The 22,896-nt window shown below is 42.5% G+C and overlaps 1 protein-coding gene across 2 annotated transcripts in view; it reads left to right on the top strand.

Moving 5' to 3' along the window:
* Dnah9 (dynein axonemal heavy chain 9) overlaps positions 1-22,896 on the top strand; it is a 330,995-nt gene that overhangs the window by 142,793 nt on the left and 165,306 nt on the right. For both annotated transcript variants that reach the window (XM_046420725.1, XM_058571595.1), the window contains exons 33-38: positions 1,047-1,174; positions 2,689-2,797; positions 4,747-4,894; positions 11,100-11,274; positions 17,033-17,206; positions 17,704-17,911. In XM_046420725.1, coding sequence (XP_046276681.1) covers positions 1,047-1,174; positions 2,689-2,797; positions 4,747-4,894; positions 11,100-11,274; positions 17,033-17,206; positions 17,704-17,911 — 942 coding nt within the window. The remainder of the gene's footprint in view (positions 1-1,046; positions 1,175-2,688; positions 2,798-4,746; positions 4,895-11,099; positions 11,275-17,032; positions 17,207-17,703; positions 17,912-22,896) is intronic.

Genomic DNA, 22,896 nt, shown 5'->3' with positions numbered 1-22,896 from the left:
ACTGAGGCCTATTATCAACGTTATTATTCAGCATTCTCTGCTGAGATTCTAGAAAATGCAGTAAGATAAGAAAAGGGAATATATGGTATAAATTAGAAGAAAGGAGAAACATTATTGTTTTGCTCATTCAGCAACTTTATGCTTAGAAAACCCACAGGACATTATTGCAAAAAAAAAAAGTCACTAGAGTTAATAAGAAAATTTATTAATGTTAACCAAACATAAAATAATTACGCAAACTTTCATAGCTTATCTCTATACTCTATACAAGCAATATCCACCTAAACATGGAAATATAGGGGGAGAAAATCCCATTCACAATAACAATCAAAAAGATGATATACTTAGGAATATCCTTAACTAAAGAGATATATTTAAAAAGTGATAAAATTTCTGGGCATGGTGGCAGGCACCTATAATCCCAATGACTAGGAGACTGAGGTAGGAGTATTGCAAATTCAAAGCCAGCCTCAGCAACTTAGCACAAGACTCTGTCTCAAAATATTTTAAAAATGGGCTGTGTATGTGGTTCTGTGGTTAAGTGCCCCGGGTTCAATCTTTGATATAAAAAAAGCTATAAAATTTTATGGTGGACATAAAACAATAACTGAATAAATGAAGAAAAAAAAGGCAAACTGTATTATTGAGTGGGAAAGTTTAATATCATAAAATCAATTCAATCTAAGTTAGTGTTTAAATTTCATGTAATGACAATATGAATCAAGGGAGAAGCCCAAGTCCTGTCTTAGGCAAGATTTACCAGGGCTGCAATTAGGAAGGGTGAAAATTTCACCTAACCAAGTTAAATGTCATTCTGTCATGTTACAGTCACTTGCTGAAATGATTCACAGGAAGTTACTCTGAGACCCAGAGAGAGCGCACCTCTGGTGTGGTCAAAGAGAATTTTCAGTAGAGCAAGACACAGAGCCTCGTCTGATCTACCTGTTCTATTTACCCCTCCTTTTGAGTGCTAGTGGGGCAAAGCTTTGTTAAGACAAAGATTATTGATGTCGAATGGAAAATAAGTTACCAGTGCTTCCTTTTAGGGTTGTTCTCTTCCATCATGCGGGAGCTCGCCAACATCTCCCATGATGGACCTAAGTGGATTTTACTGGATGGTGACATAGATCCAATGTGGATTGAATCTCTGAATACTGTCATGGATGACAACAAGGTATCAAAGCAAGCGGGGAGGGAAATCCCCATGTCATCCCTAACCATCAATACAGCCAGTGCTCCAAGCAGGTGCACTTGGAAATCTAGACGCCTCACAGTGGCTGGCCCAGGGATTGCAGCTGTTGCTGGTGTCTTCTGCAGATATCTCAGGACTGACTGATTATGTTCCCACCTTGACCTGCTTCAAGGGCCCACTTTTGGGATGGTGTTCTGTTTCCTTCAGAAACTTCTGCCTGCAGATTCATTTGACATTCAGAGTGGAAAGAAATCATAAATCATCTATTCAAGTCTTTTTTTCTTCCTCATACTTTTCCTTTTCTAAAAATCAGAAAATGATGGATCAGAAACATTCTGAGCCTGTCAGACTCCCTCCATAGCGGTAAATATCTATCCATTGTGAGCCTGTGTTATTTTTTCATAAAACAATGAAAGCTAACTGAACGGCCAGTAAAACGTCTGTTAAGCTGGTAGCTAAACACGTTCAGAAAGCCCATCCACATTGGAAGTGTTCAGATGGCTGCAACATTCACAGAACCATTAGAATAAATGCACACCGTCCCAGTGGGACTACTTAAGAAGGAAGAGTAGAAACTTGAAACTGAAGCTCTTTTCTTTTAATAGTTTTATTATTCTGGTGTGGTCTGGTTCATTCAAATTATTGGCACCGATTTAAACTGTTTAAATAACTTTTTTCCCCTGATTCAACAGACACACACACAGAGGATAGAGGGGAAGGAGTGGAGGGGAGATAGGAAGGGAGAAAGAGAGTTGCTGTAGAAAATTTAGAAAGTACTTACAATCAAAAAGAATAGTCATTCTGACTTTGTTTTGTGTTACTTTCACAGAATACTGGAGCCTGGGAATTTTATAAAGAAAAGATATTTATTTGTCTCATAGTTCTAGAGACTAGAAAGTCCAAGATCCAGGGCTCAGGGCCTCTTTGCTGTGCTCATCCCATGGTAGAAGGGGGAAGGGCAAGAAAGCATGCACAAGAGAGCAGAGACTGAACTGCAGCCTCAAGCCCTTTTTAAATTAGCATTGGTCCATTTATGAAGGCAGATGCCTTTTCGTCTCGTCACCTCTGAAGGCCTCACTTCTCAATGCAATTGCATTAGGAATTAAGCTTCCAACACATGCTTTCCAGGGAGACTATTCAAACCTTAGAACATCCATAACCCAATCAATAATATTCCGCCAAGCCAGGCGAGGTGGCACATACTTGTAATCCCAGGGGCTCGGGAGGCTGAGGCAGAGTACAAATTCAAAGCCAGCCTTAGCAAAAGAGAGGTGCTGTGCAACTCAGAGAGACCCTGTCTCTAAATAAAATACCAAATAGGGCTGGGGATGTGGCTCAGTGGCTGAGTGCCTCTGAGTTCAATCCCCGGTACCCACACCAATAATAATAATAATAATAACAACAACAACAACAACAACAACAACCCACCAAATCCTCACCAGCTGGCAGTGTGTCCTAACACCTCCCTAACGGGATATCCCTCCTGTGGTTTCCAGGTGCTGACCCTGGCAAGCAATGAGAGGATCCCTCTTAACCCTACAATGCGGCTCCTCTTTGAGATCAGCCACCTGCGCACGGCCACTCCAGCAACCGTCTCCAGAGCAGGTATGGCCCTGCGGGTAAAGCTGCTCAACTGAGATGGGTACTTTTGAGTTGGACATTGGGTTTTTCTGGCTCTAAAGGAAGTCAGAAACCTGCTCATCCAAAACTCCAGCCTAGTTCTCAGGACTCATCCACAATCACAAGGGGAAATGGGCACTATAAGACCAGAGTCAGTGGTTTTGTTCATTCAGAAATGTGGCAATGGGAAGGGAAATAGCCTGCAAGCCAGACAAATGTCCACTGCACAGAAGTGTCTCAAATTAGGCTACTTTGAGGCTCATTCTAGCCTCCATGTCAAATCATCATTTCTCATTAAATCCTCATGGAAAATAGCAACATTACCTTCATTTTCCTGTATCTCTGCTAACTAAATTCATTAGCAGAGCCTAGAGGTTAAAAGAACTGATTTGGGAAAATAATCAAATTTAAAGAAATAGAAAGGAGAATGGTAATTGACAGGCCCTGGGCAGGAGGGCACAAGGGAGATTTTGTTGAATGGGTACAAAGTTTCAATTATGCAGGGTGAAGACATTTTGGAAGTAATGGATACATTTATTAACTTAATTGTGGTGATGGTTTCACAGGTGGATTTGGGTGTCCCAAATTCATCAAAATAGTTTGCATTAAATATGTACGGTGTTTATTTATTTATTTGTTTATTCTAATCAGTTATACATGACAGCAGAATGCTCTTCAATTCATTGTACAGAAATGGAGCAGAATCTTTCACTTCTCTGGTTGTACCCCAAATAGAGTCATGCCATTCATTCAATCATACATGTACCTAGGGTAATGATGAATGTCTCATGCCACCATCTTTCCTACCCCCATACCCCCTATTTCCCCTCCTCTTTGCCCCCATCCAAAGTTCCTCCACTCATCCCATGCCCCCCTCCCCATTATGGATTAGCATTCACTTATCAGAGAAAACATTCAGCCTTTGGTTTTGGGGGATTGACTTACTTCAGTGTACAGTGTTTTGTATATCAGTTATGCCTAAATAAAGTTGTTAAAAAATAGTTCATCTGTTTTGTATATCAATTATACCTAAATAAAGCTGTTAAAGTATTTCATCACATAATAATAAAATAAAAACTCATAATAAAAAAGAGAAACTTTTTGATCTCTGTCCTCAATATCAGGGTCCCCTTCAAGAACCTGGATTAAGGTTGGTGAACACAGGTCAGGAGAGTTCTCTCCCACTCTGTTTTAGTTAGCTAGTGTCACAGTAACAAGTGTAATAAATCACCATAAACTTGGTGGCTTTCAAACCAGCAGAAATTTATTCTCTCACCTTTCTGCAAGTCAGGTATCCAGAATCAAGGTCATCAAGGCTGCACTTCCTCCAAAAGCTGTAGGAGAGACCCCCCCTGCTTGTATCACCCATCTCCATTCTCCTTGGCTTATGGCCCCCATAACTCCAACCTGTGCCTTCTTCTCATGGCTTCCTCATCTGTATGCATCTCTTCTCCTTTATCTCGTATAAAGACACTTGTAAATGTCCCATCCAGACAACGTAGTGTAACTTCATCACAAGACCTTTAGCTTCATTACATCTATCTGCAAAGGCTCCTTTCCCAAATAAATTCACGGTAACAGGTTCCAATGGTTAGGATGTGGTCATATCTTTTAGGAGACCATTATTTAATCCACTGCGCTCTCCCACATTATGACAAGTTTTGCTGATCAGTCACAGTTTTCTTTCTTCCCAAGCCTTGATTTGTGGTCTTGGGATCCTTCCCAACCCAGCTCTTCCTTCATCTGTCATGGATCAGTTGGCCTTGATCCTCAATAGTAAACACATGTGCCCTCTCTGACCAAGGCCAGGTCTCTGTTCTTTTTATGTCCCAGTCTCCTGTACAATATTTTAAACAGAGAAGATAACTCCCTTGGGGAAAGCATACTTTGACCTGTATGGAATCCTCAGTGCCCAGCATTCTCTTTCCTCCCAGGGATCCTATACATCAACCCAGCAGACCTGGGATGGAATCCTGCAGTGAACAGCTGGATTGACCAGAGGGAAATCCAGACAGAGAGAGCCAACCTAACCATTCTGTTTGACAAGTATCTTCCAACCTGTCTGGACACACTCAGAACCAGGTAAGCCCAGAAACAACGGTAGCACATGAGCCCAGCCACACAGAATCCTTGGCTCACAGCTGATGCCCTGCTGATGTTCTGTCCTGATCCCAAAGTCAGAACCCTCCAGGCACAGCAGATGGCAGAGGGGAACACACATTAGGATGGCCACGGAATGCCTATGGTCAGTTCAGGCAAGAAGAGAGGTGACTGAAGAGAAGGAAGGTTTAAAGTACCTTTCATAAGTGCCACACTGGTATATGTACATGAAGGAGGCAGGTGGCTATAATATCAGATGGTAGTCCTGAGACTCAAATCCTTCTGCTCACAAGGATAGCACCTGTCTCTCCTACAAATGATCCACAGGCCAGACCAACAGGCCTACAAATGAAGATGACGCTGTCAGGGACACATGGGGCCTGGTTTCTGTTTCTGATTCTGGGTATTCACAATTCAGGAATTGGGTATAATTTATCATTTGACCTGTCCTTCCCCACTGAATACTGGGAGGTCACTTCTGCTCTTATGATTTTGCAAAAGTAAAAGCAACAAACCCTGACCACCTGTGTGAGTCAGCTTTCCGTCACTATCAGTTCATGCCGAAAGGACTTAAAATCAGCATACTACAGTGACGCAGCCACGTCAATGTTTATAGCATCTCAATTCACAATAGCTAAACTATGGAACCGACCAAGGTGTCCTGCAATAGATGAATGGATAAAGAAAATGTGGTATATATATTCAATGGAATATTACTCAGCTTTAAAGAAGAATGAAATTATGGCATTTGCCAGTAAATGGTTGGAGTTGGAGAATAGCATGCTAAAGCAAAATAAGCCAATCCCCAAACACCAAAGGCTGAATGTCTTCTCTAATATGCAGATGCTAATTCAAAATAAGATGGGGGACACTAGAGAAGAATAGTGTTACCTTAGATTAGGTTGAGAGAAGTGACAGGAGGGGAGGGGATATGGGGATAGGAAAGTTAGTAGAATAAAACAGATATTATTACATTATGTATATATATGACTGCATGACCAAAATGATTCTGCAACATGTACACTCAGAAAAATGAGAAATTATATCCCATCTATGTGAGATACATCAAAGTGCATAAATGCATTCTACTGTCATGTATAACTGATTAAAATACATTTAAAAATATTGAATTTACCATAAAAAACTGAAATAATCAACTTATAAAGAGAAAAGGGGTGTTTTAGCTCACAGATTTGGAAGTTTCAATTCATGATTAGTTGGCCCCCTTACTTTGAATGTGTGGCAGCACATCATGTCAGGAACACATACATGGCAGAGCAAAAACCTCTCATCTCATGGCTGGGAAGCAAAAAAGAGGAAGAGAGTAGGGTCCCCTTCGAGGGCATGCCCCAGTGGTCTAAAGACTTCCTGCGTGGCCTTACCTCTTAACGTGTCCACCGTCTCCAAATAGCACCTCTCTGGGGACAAAGTCTTAACTCAGGAGCCTTTAGGGGAAACTCAAGATCCAAACTATAGCAAGTACCACCTTTCACTCAAATAAGGTTAATGACTCTTAACCAAGAGGATAGTTATGACAGTAAGAATGTTTGATGTGTCAGTATAAAGGGGTTCTTGTGCTTGGAAACCTCTTTCTCTCCCCTTCCCCCACCTCTCTCATTTGATAGATTATTCTATGAACATTTCACCCATTCCCATAATTCAGCCAAGAAGGGGCATCAGAGGCTAGTGCCCAAGACTCTGAGATCCATAGTTCCTGAAGATTCTAAAATTTGGGGTCGGGATTATGTTTCCAAGAATTTACAGTCCATCACTCAAATTGATCCCTGCCTCCTTATCCATGGGCCTGTCAAGCACAGGATAGGATTGTGGCACCAATTGTCCAGTCACCCACAAATGCAGAGGCAGAGGAAAGGGAAACCCCAGACTGCGATGGCAATATGAAGGGCCATAGGCAATCTGCCCCTACCCTAAAACAATCCACCCACATTAGAAGTGACCTTTGTATCAATAAAACTGAGTTGTAATCTAGTAGTCGACATAGTGTATTTTTTATATGCTTTTATATTTCAGGGTCAATAATTATTTTTTTTCCAAATGTCAGTATCTTTTTCAAGGGTTTGGAAAGCTTTCTGCCCCTGATCACCCATGGACTCTAAAGCCTTGGAGTCTAAGGCTGCCCTGGTAGCGAGCAAATTCTGACTAGTGGCTATAGTGGGCAATCAAATGGGCAGATTAGGGTAAGGCTTTAGGAAAGCAGTCCACCCTTGCTCTTTATCTTTGATTGGGACACTTGTCAATATAGTCTTTAGCAAAAAGTCAGGCTATCCCCACTCTCTGCATTTAAGATGAGAGATACCAAAACTCTTGTGTATTTGCATATCTGTGTGTGTACACGCGCATGCGTGTGCGTGTGCATGTGTGCACATCTGTGCTGGCACATACACAAGCATTTGAAACAAGCCTCGAAGATTGACTGTTTTAAGTCTATGCAGACTGGCCCCCCAGTTGTTGAAATCTATGGTTATCAGGGAAGAAGAATAGTTGTCATTCATGGGTGCCCGCTCTGGGGTGTGATTTCATTTTTTTTCTTGCAGCTCTCCAAAAAGGCTACACATGAGGGAGCAGAACTCTGTGATGTGGCAGTTAATAAGTAACAGATGCTTTTACTTCAAGGCCTTACTTCTATTTTATAGAGACACAGTATCCTGATGCTGGTTTTATGCCACCCTGTTAAGACAAGCTGTGCAACGTCAACACATATTAATTATTTTATTAGACAAGGGCTGAGTATAAATCGACCTTACCTTGTTTGTTCATTGTTCCCTCAAAACCATTTTATGTGGTTTGTTCTCCTCCCACCCTAGCTGAGATCTAAATCAATGTCCACAATTTTCTGGCCACTTGTAGTGTGTGTGTGCGTGTGTGCGTCTCTCTCTTTGTCTCTCTCTCTCTCTCTCTCTCTCACACACACACACACACACACAAATCCAGGGAAAATTTAAAGAAGCAAGCCTCATCTACAATGAAAGCTTCTGCCCTGCCCTGCAGCTCATTGGGGAAGGGGAGTATTCTCACCTCTTTTTCTCGTTTCTCAGAAATTGTATCTTCTGATTTCTCAGGGTTGAAGGGTACAGAGAGACAGGAGAGGTATCACTTGGCTACACCTGTGTGGCTATGGCTATGATAACTACAACAGATCTTAAAATCTGATGCCTTCTCTTTGGGGGATCTTGGGAGTTCTGTGTATTCCTCCCCATCACTAAAGATCTCTCATCTGCATTCCCTGAAGAAAGTATGTGCCTCTCCTTCATCCAGTCGTGAGCTACTCCTTACAAAAACCTCCAGTACCTCATCCTTCCAACAGCACCATTAGCCAGCCTCTCAAACAACCCCACATGCATGCAGCTCACACTTGGATTCCAGGAAATATTCCTTCCTGTTTGGCTTTAATAGACTTCAGCTCAAGCTGCCCCAGCAAGAAACCTCTCTACACACCACTGTGAGTTCTACAAAGCTTGATGGGGCTTACTGGGGAAAGTAAACAAGCCTGGACTAGTTCAGTTGAAGTTTCTTTGCCCTGTCTCTCTATGGGGGCAAGCCCAGCCTTCCCTATAGGGAAGGTTGCACTCACTATATGCCAAAGCTCTCTCCAAATCCTGTATTTGTATATACAGCCTCCCTCCAGCACCTCCCACTTGGATCCTCAATACCACTGAGAAGGTAGAAAGGTCAGGGTTGAGAAACCTTTTTGCAAATCCCACCTAGGTTGTCTGGAATCTCGTTTGGGACTGTAAGGGCTCCTGGTACCCACTATTATGGTGCCTTACCCAACACTGAGCCTGAGATGGTTTCCTTTTATCACCTGTTAGAAGTATGCATTGGAAAATTGAAGGAAAGACCATCAAGACTAAGTTTTCTCATTACTCATAACACCTAGAGTATTATATGGTAATAACATTATGGTAAGGATAAGAAGTAGATAGGGCAGAGGGGTGGTAGGGAAAGGGAGGGGGCAGGGGATTAGCAAGGATGGCGGAATGTGATAGACATCATTATCCAAAGTACATGTATGAAGACACAAATTGGTGTCAACAAACTTTATATACAACCAGAGATATGAAAAATTGTGCTGTATGTGTGTAATAAGATTGTAATGCATTCCGCTGTCGTTTATTTTTTTTAAAATCAATTTAAAAAAGCAGAAAGCTAACCAAAAGATTAGAAAAAGAAGAAGTAGACACAAACACAAAACACTGATGGGAAGAGCACACTGGACCACTTGGAGGCCCAAAGGTAGTGAGTGACTTCTACAGTGGCAATAGATGATGATATTCATCTTGTGACAACAGACCCATTCCCTGGGCAGCCTGGGAGCTCAGACTGTGATAGTGTGGGTTGAGTGTGTGAGTCTGTGGTGTACACCCTATGTACACATGCAGGGAGAGAGTACCCAGGGACAGATAAGTTCCTGTGTGAATATGTGTGTGTGCATGTACACACTCCTGGTTCCTTGGACATGTCTTTTGTGCATCTCTTGATATCTGCCTTTTAGTTAAGACCTCCAAAGTCAAGATCTAAAGTACAAATAGAAGACCAGGAGAAAGTCACAGAAGGTACATTTTCAAATAAGGAATTCCATTCAGTTCAGGATTATATAAAAATCATCATTGAAAGAACGAACAAGGCTTGTCAATGGAGAAAATGCCCGTTTATTGAGGAACAGCTCTGCATATTTATAGAGCAGGGGGTGGTTTGACAGTTATGACAGTTTAATGGTTGAATGGTTTGACAGTTGGCAGGGGTGCTTTCTGATTGGTGGGTAAGGATCATGTGAGCCAGCAGGGCTCACCATTGGACAGCTCTTCTTGGGGGATGGGGAAGTTAGTCTTTGAAGCCCAGGCGACTCCCGACATTCCCCCTTCTTTGTTATTAAATGAGAGTGGACATTGACTCATTCTGGCTGCTTCCTGATGAAATGGGGCGGTGTGGGAGAAAGAGGAAGGAAGTAAGGAGCACCCACAAGAGGGCAGAGAAGACCAGTATCAATAAAGGTTCCTTGCCACCACAGATCCATGATGATGTCAGTCCATTTGGCATATGTCTCGACTGGAGGTATCATCAGTAGCCAGGAGTTGATAATTCCTGAGGGGAAGCTGGTAAAAGCTTGATTAGAAATTTTTTTACCCACCTGAGTCTGAATGAACTTTATGATAAAGGGAAGGAACAGGCACAGGGAGTTTTTATAGCCCAAATCTAATGGGGTCTCTGGTTCTGCAAGCTGCCTTATCGGCACAAGGTGGGTTAAGTGTTCAGCCTTGAGCGGGGGCGTGGGCGTTTGGGCTTGAAGCAAACAGGTGTTAAAGAACCAGACAGAGGGTTTGAGAAGCCAGGTCATTCTGCAGCTAACTTTGTTTGGCATGCCCTGCAGACGAGCCTGTCCTGCACCTAACACCCTCAATCCTAGTCCAATCTAGCTCCCTCCCCTCTCTATTGAGGCTGCTCTTCAAACTTTCTCCTACCTGAGTGTATCAGCTTGCTTCTCTCTTTGCCTTTCTTGAAGGTGGCCAAGGGAGGACGGTGGCCCATTGTTACCATATTTCCCTTTGAGAGCAGTCAGATCTCTCCCTGTCCCCTCTACTATCCAGACAAGACTCTGGCCCCAGAAACATTTTTCAGTGTGTTGGAAGAAAACTACTGAGGAGAAGATGTAAAAGAACAGACCTCAAAATTGTTCCCAAAGTGCCTTTTCAGGTCCTTTTGGACAATGTTTTCCCTATTTTTATTGATACAATATAATTATACATAATAGTGGGATTTGTTGGTATATATTCATACATGTCCTTTTTGGCCATTGAAGAAATTAAAAGAAGAGAAAAAAAGTGAGATGTTGACTTGTTTTGTTGCATTCTACTTTCCTCAAAATCTGAGAAGGGATTGTCCATGCAAGGAGCAGGAAAGAGAGAGGGAGAGGGAATCAGAAGAAAGAAAGATGAGAAATGGAAGCTTCTCAGCCGATCACCAGGCCATTGCTTCTTTTCAGAAGAAGCTGACCCTAGAATAACTGAGGACAGTAAGATTTGTGTAACATCAAGGTCCTCTGTAACCCCCAAAGAACTTGACCAGTTCTGAGTCCCCTGAAGCCAAGAGATTTCCATAGTTGTCCAATGGCTCTTCTAGAATGGAACATCCATAGTGTTTAAGAGCATGTCCTGGTCTTTATTCACAGGTTTAAGAAGATAATTCCAGTCCCAGAGCAGAGCATGGTTCAGATGGTGTGCTACCTTCTCGAATGCCTCCTGACCAAGGAGGACATCCCTGCAGACTGCCCCAAGGAAACCTACGAGCTTTATTTTGTGTTTGCTGCCATCTGGGCTTTTGGTGGAGCAATGGTTCAAGATCAGGTAAGAGGATGTACTGAGGTTAACCTTCACATGGAAATGTGCAGAGGCAAAATTGGACCCTCCAACCCAGAGTTGGAAGACAGGAAAGTTTCATGTTGAAATTAACAGGAAAACATTAGATTCTATTTAATTACCGTCTGCTCTGTTGCTAAAGATGTCAGTGCCTGTGCAAAAGCCTTCAAAAAAATATACTACAAGGTTGTAGTGTATTTGGGGCTGTTGCCTTTTGAGTTCGTGAATATACCTCTGCTTTTGTGGAAAGGTGTACAGTGTTGGAGTCTGAACAACTTCTGTAATATGTATACAACTTTGCCAGGTGATGGGTGTGTTATAGAGAGAGGTGGAAGGATGCCGTGCTGTAGGAACTCCAGTGGAGGGAATACCTTCAGCATTCTAAACATCTTCCAGAGGATACACTGCTCTATACCAGGCCAGGGCTAACCAGCATGACCCTACAGCCTCAAAACACAGGGCTGTCCAAGGAAGGTTAGGCCAAATGTTAATTGGCATCTAGGAGTGGAAAACCAAAGCAGTAGTTAGCTCATGGTGTTTATTGCTGTAACCTCAAGCTGTTTGGGGACAGGGATGTGGGCTTGGAACATCTTGATATCCTATCCCCTAATCCTTCCTGCATTTCAACCTTTTTTCTTCACCTATAAATAATCTAGAGCCATAGCACCTTGAAGGCACCTGATCCTGTCTTTATTTATAAATAAAACATATTTTACCTAGAAACAACATCTTCAAGATTCTGCAGACAAATCTCTTCAAATTGACTCTAGCTACCATGCAATATCATATAGAGGATAAGAAAGTGGACTCTGTTAGCAAATGTTTATGTATACAATGGGCATGGTGATGCTCACTTGTAATCCCAGGGGCTTGGGAGGCAGGAGATTGCAAGTTCAAAGCCAGCCTCAGCATTTTGGTGAGACCCTAAGCAACTTAGCAAGATCCTGTCTTAAATAAAATACTTGTAAGAATGGTTAGGGATGTGGTTCAGTGGTTAGGCACCCCTGGGTTTAATCCTCAGTACCCCCCAAAAAAAGTATACAATAAGTTATTGTTAATGATAAGAACCCCTCTGTACATAGAGTCATTTATCTTCAACTTAGTCATCCTGCACGATTGAAATTTTGTACCCACTGAACAATACCTTTCATTTCCCCTAACCCCCAGCTCCTGGCTGCCATGATTCCATTCTCTGCCTCTGAGTTTGACTATTTTAGATTCATCATATACATGGTGTTAGGTGGTATTTGTCTTTCTGTGTCTGGCTTATTTCACGGAGCATGATGTCTCCTGGGTTAGTCCTTGTCGTCTCAAATGGAAGGCTTTCCTTCTTCTCTAGAAAAAAACTGTGAAGACTGTAGATTTTTTTTGGTATACTTATCATAAACAATAACAAAATTAACAATAATAAATAAAGCTGGAGAAAATTTGAAGATGATGGTAGGTTTATGCATCATTGTGGTAATGGTTTCACAATTGTATACTTATCTCCAAACTCATCAAGTTGTGTGCATTAAATATGTACTGTCTTTTGTTTATCAATCATACCACAATAAAGTGGTTTTAAAAAACAACCAAAAAAGCCACACACACACACACAAAAAAAACCCAAAACAAAACAGAACAAAAAAACCACCATGGACTATGGCTTTGAATTGTTACTCTGCCACTATTACCTGGGAAACCAGGGGCAGGAAATTTAGCTTCTCCCTACTTTATTCTTCCCATGTGTCCAAAGGATGATGACAAGATAGCCCTTTCCTAGGATGATGGTGAGGATTAAGTGAATGCATGCTGTTCTAATCACCCAACACGAACACGTGCAAAGCTCTTAGAACAGAGCTGGAATGCATATGTGCTTATTGCTAATATTCTCCTCACATAAATATTCATTTTTATAGTAAGTGTCTGGTGCCTCTCTCTCTCAACAGGGGATCAGACCAAGTTGCAGTTTTTGGAAAGTTATGATTTTTCCCTTCTGGTCTGGGTTGATTGTGAGGCTCTTTCAAAGAAAGGCAAAAAAAAAAAAAAAAAGTTTCAGCCTTGCAAGGCAAAGTTATGTTTGAGAAATTCAAAAGGGAAATAAGCTGGGACCAAAAGAATTATCAATTAACTTCTTTTGCCTTTTTACAAGCTCTGGTTCTAATACTCACCCCACTGCCCATCATTCCCTAATGTGTCTTGTAGAAAGCAGTTATCATAGTGTCACCAGAAGTGTACCCCCCCAAAGGGCATAAGGATGCACAAACCAGGAATTTGATATCTGAGAATTTTGTGAAGAATTTTCTGCAGTCTTTGCAGCTTTTCCGTTGACAGCTTTACATTCCCCTTAGAGCAAGGAGGTGAAGAGTCCAGCAGAATGAATGAGACTTGGCTGAACATCACAGGGATCTCGAATGCATAGCTTATTGCTTCCCATCAAATTCAGTCTCCGACCTTTCAGTTGATGAAATGTCAGACAGCAACCAGGCTTCTCTTCCATATTGGTACCAACCAGGCAGCGGGGTAGCAGGGTGAAGAGTCTTGGTCAATTTTTCTATCTCTGTATTGAAAACTTTGAATGCATTCCACTGCTTTTTAAAGCCCAGGAGAAAGCATCCCCCCACCATCCGTTTCCTGGGCTCTGGAACACTTGGCGCTGCAGGCAGCCATGTTGGCACCTAGGGAAAGGACACAGGAGAAAGCTTTTAGCAGCAGGGAATGTTCAAGCCCCCTGCACAATCTGCATTAAAGCAAAACACCAAAAATAGTGCTGAAAACCAGAGTTAGGAAATTGGCCAAAATATTGGCATCAGGGACACCAATGGTGCTTACAGTTTAAAAGTTGTGATTAAAGCAAGGTGGAAAGACAGAAGAGAACTGCCACTCAGCAAAAGAATCATTAAAAAAAAACACTATCCTGGCTGAATACTTTGCAACAGTCATAGAAAATGAACTCCCGGAGGCATATGGTAGACGGAGCACCAGATTGGGAGACTGAAAATCTGGGTTTGACTCCCAATTCTGCCTTTAAATAGAAAATTGGGATAATTTTAATTAGCCAGCATAATTCAGAGCATCATGAGGATCAAATGGGTTGAAATTGGTCCTCAAACTCTCCAATAGTGTACCAGTGAAGTCTTAGCATCATCCAGGTTAAAGGGAGAAGGAAGCTGGGTTTGGTGGTGCACACCTGCGATCCCAGCCATTTGGTGGCTGAGGCAGGAGGATCACAAGTTCAAGGTGACAATTTAGCAAGAATCTGTCTCAAAATAAAAAAAAATAGAAGGGCTGAAGATGTAGCTCAGTGGTAGAAGGGCCCCGGGTTCCATCCTTAGTACTGCGATGTAAACACAGACACACACACACACACACACACACACACACGAGATGGGGAATTCAAGAGGAGTCACTAACATCCATTGCTGGGGGGACGGGGAAGCCCATAGAGATGAATTGAGAAAGAACCATTGACCAACCTAGGTGTCCATCAAGGGATGAATAGATAAAGAAAATGGGGTACATATGCACAATGACATTTGTTTAGCCATAAAGAAGAATGAAATTATGTCAATTGCAGGAAAAATGGATGGAATTGGGGAGCATTATGTTAAGCAAAATAAGCCAAACTCAGAAAGTCGAGGGTGGAATGTTTTCTCTCATATGTGGAAGCCAGAGAGGAAAAAAGGGAAAAGAAGGGGCAGGGGCAGGGGGCAGAATCTCATGAAAATTGAAGGGAGATCAGTAGAGTAGAGGAAAGGGACCAGAAAGAGGAAGGAGGGATGGAAAGTGGAAATACTGGGCAAGGATACTGGCCAAATTATATTATTATATTGTTTGTATGTATGTACACATAATAACAAACCACACCATTATGTACAGCCTAATGCACCAATAAAAAATATGGAAAAAGAAAAGAGAAAGAACCATCGGATCTGCTCAGCAGTCACCATCTGACTTTAAAGTGTCCACTTTTAGCAGAAACTGAGGTCAAGTGCCAGATTACAGGAGGGTTAGGTGATGGTAGTGTGGCCCAGCTAACAGCTTGCTTAAGAAGCTGACCAGGTCGCTCAAGGTGGACTCAAGAGTGAGTAAAGGAACATAATTCCATATCCTGTCTCTTTCCAGAAGTTTACAGTCTCCTTATAAACCTAAAACCAGCTTTTCATAGGAAGGTCTAAAATGGAGGTTTTTCCCTAGGCTTCTGCTTAGAGAGAACAATATTAGCAAACTACAGTGTCCCCTTCATCTGAGTTAAAATCACAATCAGAACAGCAAATAAATCTGTCCATACCTAAGGGCCTATTTCCATTCTCATTTTAAAGCAAAAGAATTCAATCCTACTTAATTAACAGACAGTAAAAATGAGGAGAACACCTTCGTCAGAGTCCAGATTTCCTCCCATGGACCCAGCTCCCTGGTCTGTCCAGCCTTTGACCCGTTTGTCTTGACCTCTGTATATATTTCCTACAATGCCCAATCTGGGCCTCTTTCTTTTGTGGGATTTTCTTATGTCTCCATGTTTAAAGGGTGGGTTTGCTCTCCTGGAGGGTTTTCAGGGGCAGTGGGAATAGTGTGTGTGTGTGTGTGTGTGTTTCAGCTTAGAGATGATAGGACAATTTGATCACACAGATCTATCTTTTAGGGGTTCATTATCTATATTAAGACGTGTGGATTATATGCCTCTACCTATTCCTTCTGCCACCCCCTACTTCCCTCCTCCAGGAAAAAAAAACAGTATAGCTTTATCTCCCCAGTTGCTCCTAGATTCCAGAATTTTATGGAAAGAATCTGACAGATTGTCTTCTATAAGACCCTTATTTTATAGTTGAGGAAACTGAGGCACAGAAAATGGTGTCCTGAAGTTACATACCCAGCTCCCTTCCTGAGACTCTTCTTGCTCACCTACACTGTGCGCCCAAAGTGTCAGCAGTCACCTCTGATGGCCATCCTGAAAATTGCTCAGTCTCCGGGGTCTAGGAAGATGGGAGCCAGTCTCTCTCTTCAGGAGCTCTTGGTATCTGCTTGCCTTCCTGTGGCCAAGGGTACCCACTCTTTTCCGTGTTCTTATACCTTCCTTCCTCTCAACTCTTGGATGACTAGAACAAGTTCCGGTGCCAGAATGGCTCAGCAACATGGTCACACAAAGGCAATTGTACACATTTATCTTAGCCCATTTTCTATTGCTATAAGTGAATGCCACAGGCTAGGTAAGTTATAAAGAAGAGACATTTATTTAGTTCACAGTTCTGGAGCCTGGGAAGTCCACAAGCATGCTAGCATTAGCTTGGCATCTGGTGAGAGCCTTCCTGTTGCATTGTTGCATGGCACAGGGCATCACGTGGCAAGACAGAAAGAGTATGCTAGCTTGGGTCTCTCTTGTTCTTCTTGCAAAGTCATTAAGGCCATCATGGGGCTCCACCCTCATGATGTCATCCAATCCCAGTTATCTCCTAAACCCTTCATATATAACTTTGGGGATTAAGTTTCTAATACATAAATTCCACCTAAATTTTGGGACTCACACCCAAATATAGCCATGCTCCAGATCTATAGCTGCCCCAGGGCAGCCCCTGCACACCTGGGATTGTCAGGGCTGATCCTCAGGAAAGGACCATCCTTCCTGGAGGAATTGGTCCATGCAGAACGTCAGCACAGGCAGGAGCTCTTTGTGTCCCCACCCCAACCTCTGACAATGCCAGAGCCACCTGCTTAGGCTTCTTGAGCTTTGGAGGACCTTGTTGTCTGACCTGCTTTGCTTTTGCAGCTTGTGGACTACCGGGCAGAGTTCAGCAAATGGTGGGTGACGGAGTTCAAGACAGTCAAGTTTCCTTCCCAAGGAACCGTCTTTGACTATTACATAGACCCAGAGACCAAGAAATTTGAGCCCTGGTCCAAGCTCATCCCCCAGTTTGAATTCGACCCCGAGATGCCTTTGCAGGTGAGTGTGGCTGAGCAGCCAATGACGGGCCCTTCTCCCCTGAGGATCCGCAGCACATTTTAGTGGTAATCTTCTCCTGGTACCCAAGAGTTTGACCTTGCTAGGAACCTGTGGGCCCCAGCTACATGCATTTTCAAATTATAGCTATAATGAAGCCACAGGCTCCCCTAAAGAGAGCAAACAAATACCAGACCCACCTAGCATCCAGAGAAGAAGAGATGGTAGGGCCAGAAGATTCTATAATACATTGGAGAGGCCACAGAGACACAGAAGAAAGCAATAGGTAGAGATGGGATGCTCCTACTGAACCACAGAGAGCCAGGAATGAGTCCAGAGGCTAGACTTACTGCTGATATCAGGAAAGACCCTCTGGCCCTACACTTATTTGTTGAGCTCCACTGTGACAGAAGCCCCCCTTCTGACTGCTCCAGAACCTGTGTGCTGCTGCACCTGTTTCTCCCTCCAGCCCCTGGCATGCTCTCATGCTTCCTTTGCAGGCTTGTTTGGTGCACACCAGTGAGACCATTCGAGTGTGCTACTTCCTGGAGCGGCTCATGGAGCGGCGGCGGCCAGTCATGCTGGTGGGCCCCGCTGGCACTGGCAAGTCCGTGCTGGTGACAGCTAAGCTGGCCAGCCTCGACCCCGAGGAATACCTGGTGAAAAACGTGCCTTTCAACTACTACACCACGTCGGCCATGCTGCAGGGTAAGGGGCTCAGAGAGGGCTGGGGCGTGGGGTGTCTGTCACCTGACGCGGGGCTGGAGCAGAGAGTCCTGTGACCACTTGTGGGACTTCCTGCATGCACCTGCCCTGCACATTTCCTCCCAAACACTCCCTCTCACCTCTCCTCTCCTTCCTCTGTCCCACTTTTCCAACACTGCCTCTTTCCCTGCCCTTTCTCCCCACATTCCTCCCTGGCTTGTTGACTTCCTCCAGGGTCAGGTGTTCAGGACAGAGTCCTGCAGTACCCTGATGACACAGCTGAACCCCACTGAAGATCTGCATGGACTTGTAGACTGCAGGCCCTGGAAGTGTCTCTAGGGATCCTTTTATCCACCCCTTGTATCTCATAGGTGGGGAAACTGAGGCTCGGGTAAGAGGATGTCTGACCAAGGTCACCACCAAGAAGCAGGGTGCGTGACACACTCCGTCCTCTGAATCCACATGGAGAGCGTGCCTTTTACCACATGTTTACACACTGGGCTCTGAATGGGGATGGGACCTCCAGGTGTGACGCTCACTGCAGATGTTTTCCTCCCCCTCTAGGTGAAGCAATTTCCAGGATGGCAGTCAGGGGTGACCGTTGACACCTGGGGCACAGTGCAATTGAGTTAGAAGAGCCTTAATCTATTATAGCAGGGTCTCCTTTTTGATAGAAACACTCAACACGTGTGGGGTCAGCGTCTTGTCACTGTGACCATGGCATAAACAATTTAGTGAAGGAAAAGTTTAATTTAGCTCATGGCTTCATAGGTTTCAGTTCATGGTCAGCTGATTTCCATTGTTTGGGGCCTTAAGTGAGGCAGGACATCATGATGGAAGAGCATGGTGGAGCAAAGCAGCTCAGCTCATGGCAGACACAGTGAGAGCTGGGGTGGAGGGAGACTAACTTTTTAGGGCACACCCCCAGTAACCTACCTCCTCCCACTAGTTAGTACCTCCCAGTAGTCCATTCATCTATCGACGGATTAGTCCATTGGATGAAGGTCAGAACCCTCATATTCTAATCATGGCCTAAAAACCCTACCTCTGAACCTTCCTGCATTAACTACTATGGTTACACAAGATATTGGAGTATGCTCCAGATCCATATCATAGATATTAACTAAAAACAGCTCTCTTGTGAAGATACATCTGAGCCAATCTTCCAACCAAACGAGGGGAGAAGTAAAGCAGGGGATAAACGATAAACTGATAAACCCTATCCTTACTTTCCAAATAGCAACAGCCCTGCCCCATCCTCTGTTACTTGACCTGAGCTTTCAGGTGATGCTACAGTAGGTTCTTATGCCTTTATGCAAAATTCATCAAAAGTAAGACATTCCATATATAGTTGTTTGCAAAACTGATCCACTTCAAGCTATGGTTTATAACATGGAAGGTGAGCATGGGACTTTTTCTCTCTTACTTTATTATCCAAGCCTTGAGCCAACAGACTTGCAAAACAGGCTTCATTTGGACCAAACTTGCTCAGCCTGGACTACTTTGCCCAGTCTTTCTGTGATCTCTGCAGGTGTTAACCCCAGGTCAACTAAAGTGGTGCTATAGTTTTGTCTCAGCTTACATTCTAGTTCTGCCAGCTCACTGTGCTACCTTCCTTCTGCACAGTTTTGCCAGCTTTTCCAGAATCAGGGTCTAGCCAGCTCCAAATGCTGAAAGGTAGCCGTACTGACTCTGTTCTCTACATCTGACAGCAGTGAAGTGCCTGATTGTATTAACATAAGCTCATGCCACCACCCACTTCCCTGTAGTGACAGTGAGACATCATCACCTCTGTCTCAGACTAGCTGCTGGGCTTCATCTGCTGTGGGGCTGGTAAAGGTCACACAAGGCTTGTCTCAATCCAGCAGTTCATTATAGCTCCAACATAAGTGAAATGATTGAAGGTTCATGTTGGAACTTCACTCATTTGTCAAAGAGGTGAGCATTTTCCATCTGAATTCCAAAGGCGTAGTTCTTCAATTCTTTATGTTCTCCATAACTGTAACAGCTACAGATATGATACACTTTTACATTTATTCTGCATTATTAACATTTTCCTCTATCATGATCTTGGGTGTGCAAAACAAATCAAGCCCTTATTTGTAGCATTTACCCATTTCTGTGGTGTAAATAATCCCACCATGGCCAATTGTAAGCTATCCATGCAATAGCAGTCCACACAGTGTCGGGAAGACATGTACCACAGCATGCCATTATAAAGTGTTTTCACTTTAGGTATAATAGATGGAAATAACCTCAAGGGCATAGATAATGAAAAAAAATATGGTAAATTAATTAGGTTGTGATGAGTTTTGAATATTTATCACTATTGCTCTTAATGTAATTTACTTGATTTCATGTTTATTAATTTATTTTTGAAATAACAGCCTTAAAACCAGGTTACAATATTCCTTTGGTTTCACCAATCACCTCCAGGAAACTTCTGGTTTCATCTTTACCCCATGAGGTCATCATGCCATGTGGTGTCATGATGTGGTTGGTCACTGTTACCTTAACACCTAACCATGAGGGGTAAGAAGACTTGATGGTTCAAATATGAACAACTGTCTGTCTGCCTCATATAGTTATTCTTTCTTGCTCAAGGAAACCTCTTTGTAAGCCTTCAGTACAACAACTGATTCAATTACCAGCTCTGCTGATTTTCCCCATTCAAACAATTGCTACACCTGCACTCACAGTTATCAACATTCACTAGGTGTATGCCAGGCATTCACCTGGCTTTAGACTTTTACACACCATTTTTTTTATATACTTATTTAATCTTATTGGGCTCTGGGAAATAAATACTTGCATTGCCTCATCTTATAGATGAGGAAACTGAGGCACAGAGAAGTTTAATACGCTACTATGCTGCATCCAGTAGCTGGAGGAGCAAGGCTCTGAACCCAAACTGTCTGAATCCAGAGTCTGTGCTCTGAACCAGCCAGCTCTGCTGCCTCCCTCCCTGCTAAGAAAGTACTGGAAAGCACAACAAATATCAGATATTATGTTATCATTAGTAGTACTGTTCAAGTTTTCCAGCACTGTTCAAATATTCCTATTAAAATGGTTTCATAATGTAAAAAAATAAATAAATTTAAATAGAAGGTACAAATTTTAAGCTAAAGAAGAGGAAAGTAATTATTCACCCTGCCTGGGCCTGTCATTCTCTCTAACCTAGAGAAAATTTTTCTTTCTTCTTGTTGGAATTCAGGAGAATTACTCGACAATGTCCCCAAAATGCTATCAAATAGAGCCAGGATGAAGGTTAGCTGTCACTGTAGCTGGACATGCAACAGAACAGCACTTTGTTTTTTTTACATTTTTTATTGGTGCTTTTTAGTTACACATGATAGTAGTGACACTTTCTGTCCCCCATTAATTCCCTAATGGCCTCTTCACAGAATTACACCTTAATGTCATCCCTCCTCTCACACCAGGGGAAAGAAAAAGTAGACTTCTAATGACTTCCAGGACTAACTAGGAGCTGCAGAGGCAGCCAAAGCCCTAGAGTAGACTGCATATATGTCCCAAGGCCATGCAGCAAGAGAAATTCTGTGTTCCCTTACCCGGGTCCTCCTTCTTTCTGCTTTATCGCAGTCCAATCTTGATCATATGGCTCCTTCACCTGAAATACTTTACAAGCAAAGAAATGGCAGGGGAAAGGGTGATACTAACCCTTAGAAAAGGGGGTGCCCAAATCCAGTATCAAGAGGGAATTTTTGGAATTAGGAGGGGGGCGGGAGGGAAAGACAGAGGCAGAGAGAAAAAGAATGAGCTCAAAAGATAGTTGTTCTGGTATCATTCAGCAAAGAGGCGAACTAGTGCATCTGTTTATGAACCTATCACTCTTTTTCCAGCCCAGTGTTTTAGCTGCTGTTTGTACACAAGACCCTGTGTATTTAAGAAAAGACTGAATGTGACATGGCATAGTCTGCTTTAAAAGACAGGTAGCACACCCAGATGGAAGTGCCAAATGTGTGTTTATAATGTGTCTGTAATGAGAGAGGATGGGAAAGGGCCCAATTATTCATTTGATGGAATACTAAACAGCATTCCAAAGAATGAGAAGATTCTGTATGCACTGAGTTGGAGCTATTTCCAAAGTTTTGTTGAGAGAGAAAATGAAGATAGAAATCTACGTAGTATATTTCAAATCATATTTTGTTTAAAACGAAGTATAAAAGCGACTCATATATTATTTTTAAAATACAGATATATAAATTTACATATATGCAACACACATATATATACTCACACACAAACTTATGTCTACTTACATACTTATACTTAGATATCTCCAGGACATTTAAAAAGCTGGTAACAGCAGTTGTCCCTGGCAAGGGGAACTAGACATTGAGTGGGATGGGTAATTACTTAAACTTTTTTTAAAACTATGAAATATTTCAAGCATGCAGAAAAAGTACAGAAAATAATATAACAGATGCCCTTGTACCACTACCAAGATTTAACAGATGCTAAAATTTTGTCATTTTTGCTGTGGTCTTAGTATGTAAGTACAACTGATCTGCTGCCCCCATCCCTTCGTCTGTCCTGTTCCTCCTTAACGAGAGTACTACAGTCAGTATGCATCATGCCATGCTTAAATTTTTGATACACGTATTTGCTCATGAAATATACAATGTTGTATGTATTTAAGTTTTAAATAAAAATTAGTATCTACTTTGACAGCTTACTTTTAAAATCAGTGTTTTGATACATGCAGATCTACTTTGTTTATTTCTGCTGAGAATTTCATTGTGTGATTATTAAATCACAGCCCATTTATCCATTGTCCTGTTGAAAGGTAGCGTCATTTTCTACACATTTTTCTTTTTTAAAAAAAGAATTATTGAATTATAACAGACACATAATAAACTACATATATTAAAAGCGTACAATTGGATGTTTTGAGATACACACCCACAAAATCATCATCATAATTGAAATAATAAACATATTCTTCTCCAAAAGCTTCCTCGAGTAAT

The sequence above is a fragment of the Marmota monax genome, unplaced genomic scaffold (assembly GCF_021218885.2).
Source record: "Marmota monax isolate L192 unplaced genomic scaffold, Marmota_monax_Labrador192_F-V1.1 WCK01_AAM20220418_F8-fsc00274, whole genome shotgun sequence".
In the NCBI taxonomy this organism is placed as follows: Eukaryota; Metazoa; Chordata; class Mammalia; order Rodentia; family Sciuridae; genus Marmota; species Marmota monax.
Note: the sequence above shows the minus strand (reverse complement) of the source record. Positions and strands in the feature narration are given on the sequence as shown.